Here is a 4,928-nt window from a genome sequence, read left to right as displayed (position 1 = left end):
ATGGTTACAGCACTAGCTACCACTCCACCTGCTCAGCCAGCTCGAGGTGGAGGTCAAGCAGGTAGAGGTTGCCTTAGAGGGGGAGGCCAAGCCAGATATTATGCTCTTTTTGCTCGGACGGAGGCAGTTTCATCCGACTCTATCATTACAGGTATTGTTTCGGTCTGTCATAGAGATGCATCAGTCTTATTTGATCCAGGATCCACTTATTCCTATGTTGTCATCTTATTTTGCTCCGTATTTGGATGTATCCCATGATTCTTTGAGTTCTCCTGTCTATGTATCTACATTTGTAGGAGATTCTATTATTGTTAACCGTATCTATCAGTCATGTTTGGTTGTTCTTAGTAGTTTTGAGACCAAAGCAGATATATTATTGCTCAGTATGGTAGACTTTGATATCATTTTAGGCATGGACTGGTTGTCGCCCCATTATGTTGTTCTTGATTGTCATGCCAAGACTATGACATTGGCTAGGCCAGGATTACCACGGTTAGAGTGGAGAGGTTCCTTAGATTATGTTCCTAGCAAAGTTATTTCATTTCTAAAGGCTCAACGAATGGTTGAGAAGGGGTGTGCTGTGTATATAGCTTATGTGAGGGATGTTAGTGTTGATACTCCTACCATGGAGTCAGTTCCGGTAGTGAGGGATTATCCAGATGTATTTTCAGTGGATCTTCCAAGCATGCCGCCCGACAGGGACATCGACTTTTGTATTGATTTATTACCGGGCACTCAACCCATCTATATTCCTCCATATTGTATGGCTTCACCTGAGTTGAAGGAATTAAAGGAGCAATTATAAGAGTTGCTTGATAAGGGCTTCATTCGACCTAGTGTGTCTTTTTGGGGTGCTCCACTTTTGTTTGTGAAGAAGAAGGATGGTTCTATGCATATGTGTATTGATTATCGCCAGTTGAACAAAGTTACAGTAAAGAAAAAGTATGTATTGCCTCGTATTGATGATATATTTGATCCGTTAAAGGGTGCTAGAGTCTTTTCCAAGATTAACTTGCTTTCAGGCTATCATCAGTTGAAGATTCGAGAGCCAGATATCCTAAAGACTGCTTTCAAAACTCGATATGGTCACTATGAGTTCCACGTGATGTCATTTGGGCTGACCAACGTACCAGCAGAATTCATGAACTTGATGCACAGTGTATTTCGGCCCTATCTTGACTCATTCAACGTGTTTATTGATGACATTTTGGTGTACTCCCAGGGTCGGGAGGATCATGATCAGAAACTGAGGATTGTGCTTCAAACCTTGAGAGAAAAGAAGTTATATGCAAAATTTTCAAAGTGTGAGTTCTGGCTAGATTCAGTGGCATTTTTAGGTCACGTAGTGTCGTGTGAGGGGATCAAGGTGGATCTGAAGAAGGTTGAAGTAGTAGAGTTGGCCCAGACCGTCCTCAGATACGGAGATTCGGAGTTTTCTTAGTTTATCGGGGTATTACCGCCAATTTAGAGGGTTTCTCATCTATTGCAGCACCTATGACCAAGCCGACCTAGAAGTTTTCTTCACTCAGGTAGACAGAGGAGTGTGAGGAGAGCTTTTAAAAGCTCAAGACTGCTTTGACTACAGCCCCAGCATTGGTATTGCCTACAAGTTTGGGATCTTATATTGTATATTGTGATGTGTTGCATATTGGTCTCGGCGAGGCGTTGATGTAGGAAGGTAGGGTGATTTCCAACGCATATAGACAGGTAAAGGTGCATGAGAAGAACTATCATGTCCACGACCTTGCGCTAGGAGCTATTGGTATTGCCTTGAAGATTTGGCAGCACTATTTGTATGGTGTCCCTTGTAAGATCTACACTGATCACCGGAGTCTGCAGTATCTGTTTAAATAGAAGGATCTTAACTTGCGTCAATAGAGGTGGTTAGAGATGCTTAAGGACTATGATATCATTATTCAATACCATCCCGTGAAGGCCAATGTGGTGGCCAATGCCTTAAGTGGTAGGGCAGAGAATTTGGGTAGCTTAGCATATCTACCAATAGCACAGAGGCCATTGGCATTGGATGTTCATGCCTTGGCCAACTAGTTTGTTAGATGTTTCTTAGCAGAGTCAAGTTTTGGCTTGCGTGTTTTCTTAGTCTTCTCTTTATGATCGTATTAGGGAGTATCAGTATGATGATCCCCATCTACTTGTACTTAAGGACACGGTTCAGCACGGTGATGCCAAGGAGGTCACCACTAGAGATGACGGTGCATTGAGGATGCAGGGCAGGCTATGTGTGCCCAATGTAGATGGTTTGCATGAGTTGATTCTCCAGGAGGCTCATAGTTCGCGGTACTCCATTCACCCAGGTGTCACGAAGATGTATCAAAACTTGAGGCAACATTATTAGTGGAGAAGAATGAAGAAGGACATAGTAGAGTATGTAGCTCGGGGCCTAAATTGCCAGCAGGTGAAGTATGAGCATTAGCGGCCGGGTGGACTGCTTCAAAAGCTAGAGATTCCGGAGTGGAAATGGGAGCGGATCACTATGGATTTTGCTGTTGGGACCCCACAAACTCAGAGGAAGTTTAATGCAGTTTTGGTGATTGTGGGTAGGTTGACCAAATTTTCTTATTTCACACCAGTGATGATTACTTATTCTTCCGAGCAGCTGGCTCGGGTTTATATCCGCGAGATTGTTAGGCTTCATGGTGTGCCGATATCTAGAATCTCTGACCGAGGTATGCAATTTACATCCCGGTTTTGGAGGGCCATACAACATGAGTTAGGCACGTCATTTCACCCTCAGACAAACGCCAAGTGCACTATTCAAATACTAGAGGATATGCTCCGTGCATTTAAGTTTGGGAGGTTCTTGGGATCAGTTATTGCCACTTGCAGAGTTAGCCTACAACATCAGTTACCAGTCGAGCATTCAAATGGCCCCGTATAAGCTTTGTATGGTAGCTGGTGTCGGTCTATAATGGGTTGGTTTGAGCCTGCGAGTCTAGACTATTGGGTACAGACTTGGTTCAGGATGCTTTGGAAAAGGTTATGGTAATTCATGATCGACTTCATACAACCTAATCTAGATAGAAAATTTATGCGGATTGGAAGGTTCGTGATGTTGCATTCTTGGTTGGGGAGCGGGTCTTGCTCCGGGTTTCGCCCATGAAGGTTGTTATGAGGTTCGGGAAGAAGGACAAGTTGAGCCCTAAGTATATTGAGTCTTTTGAGATTCTTGAGAGGGTTGGAGAGGCTGCTTACAGACTTGTGCTACCACCTAGTCTAGCAGCAGTTCATCAAGTATGCCATCTGCCTATTCTCTGGAAGTATCATGGCCATCCGTCTCATGTGTTAGATTTCAGCTCAATCTAGTTGGACAAGGACTTGTCTTATGTTGAGGAGCCAGTGGTCATTTTGGATAAGCGGGTTTGAAAGTTGAGGTCGAAGAGCATTGCTTCAGTGAAGGTTTAGTGGAGGCACCAGCTAGCTGAGGAGCTGACTTGGGAGACCGAGCATGATATGTGCAATCGTTACCCCTCATCTTTTCACTGCTTCAGGTATGTCTCTATACTCGTTCGAGGACAACCGTTTATTTTAAGCGGGGGAGAATGTAATGCCCCCGCTAGTTGTTTTGAGAGTATGAGCCCCGATCCCCTATTTATTGCTCCCTCCATCTCATTTTATGGTTACTTGACTTACCAGAGTGCTTGGTGTCAGGTTCAGGAGAGTTTCGGAGTGGAATAGGACACATAGTCCCTAAGTGTAAAGTTTGAGCTATAAGAGTTCACAATAGTTTGACCTATGCGAAGACGACTCCGGAATAGAGTTTTGTTTGCTCAAATAGCTTCGTATGGTTATTTTGGTCTTAGAAACGTGTCTGTATGTTTATTTAGAGGTCTGTAAGTCATTTCGCCGTTGATTGGCAAAAGTTAGAAAATAGGAAGGTTTTTGCGAAGTTTGACCGGTAGTGGACTTTTTGATATCAGGGTCTTGTCCTAATTCCAGATGTTGGAGTAGGACCATAATGTCAAATGCGACTTGTGTACAAAATTTTAGGTCAATTGGACGTGTTTTGATATGTTTTAGCGTCGGATGTAGAAGTTAGAAGTTTAAAAGTTCATTAAGCTTGAATTGGGGTGTGATCCGTTGTTTAGCATTGTTTGATGTGATTTGAAGTCTTGACTAAGTTCGTATGATGTTTTAGAACTTATTTGTAGGTTCGGTTGAGGTCCCCGGTGCCTCGGGTAGATTTTGGATGGTTAACAGATTGGGATTTGGTCTTGGAAGATGGCTGAAGTTGAGATATCTGGTACTTCAAGTTTCCTTCTACGCGTTCGCAAAGGTATTCACGCGTTCGCGTAGAGGAGTTGGAGATTACTGGAACTTTTGCCTTCACGTTTGTGATGTAGGTCCCTCATTCGCGAAGCTTTGGAGTCTCAAGTCTACGCGTTCGCGAAAGGGTCTACGCATTTGCGTAGAGATATGGTCAGTGGGTCATCAGGCTTTAAGCCTACGCGTTCGCGAGTGGGGCTCTGCGTTCGCGGAGGCCTTAGTGGTAGTGTGCATCGAGTTCGTGAGTGAGCCGTCACGTTCACGTAAGATGTTTTGTTGGGTAGTGATTTTTTGTGCTTCACGAACTCGAGGCAATTTTCGCGTTTGCGAAGAAGGAAACACCTGGGCAGATTTAAATGTTTAAAAATGAGGGTTTGAATTCATAACATAAAAAATTAATTTGGGAGCTCGGTGGGAAGCGATTCTTAGAGATATTTTTATGTGGGTGTTTGGGGTAAGTGATTCTTACCTAGTTTTGGTTAATTTCCATGATTAGGCCTTTGATTTTATCATTTAATTAATGATTTGGGTTGAAACAATTAGGGAAAATGGAGAAAAGTTCTTAGGCCGAATTTTGAGATTTTGGTTGAGATTTTGATATCAGATTTTTGTAATTTTGATATGGGTGAACTCGTGGTTGAATG

At 43.2% G+C, this 4,928-nt stretch overlaps 1 protein-coding gene across 1 annotated transcript; it reads left to right on the top strand.

Annotated features, from left to right (window-relative positions):
• LOC138878739 (uncharacterized) lies at positions 1-805 on the top strand. Its single transcript, XM_070158428.1, has 2 exons — positions 1-151; positions 297-805. Exons 1-2 carry the CDS (start codon positions 1-3, stop codon positions 803-805), a joined length of 660 nt encoding a protein of 219 aa, XP_070014529.1.
• The last annotated feature ends 4,123 nt before the right edge of the window (positions 806-4,928 follow it).

This window comes from Nicotiana sylvestris, chromosome 9, assembly GCF_000393655.2.
Source record: "Nicotiana sylvestris chromosome 9, ASM39365v2, whole genome shotgun sequence".
NCBI classification, from domain to species: Eukaryota; Viridiplantae; Streptophyta; class Magnoliopsida; order Solanales; family Solanaceae; genus Nicotiana; species Nicotiana sylvestris.
Note: the sequence above shows the minus strand (reverse complement) of the source record. Positions and strands in the feature narration are given on the sequence as shown.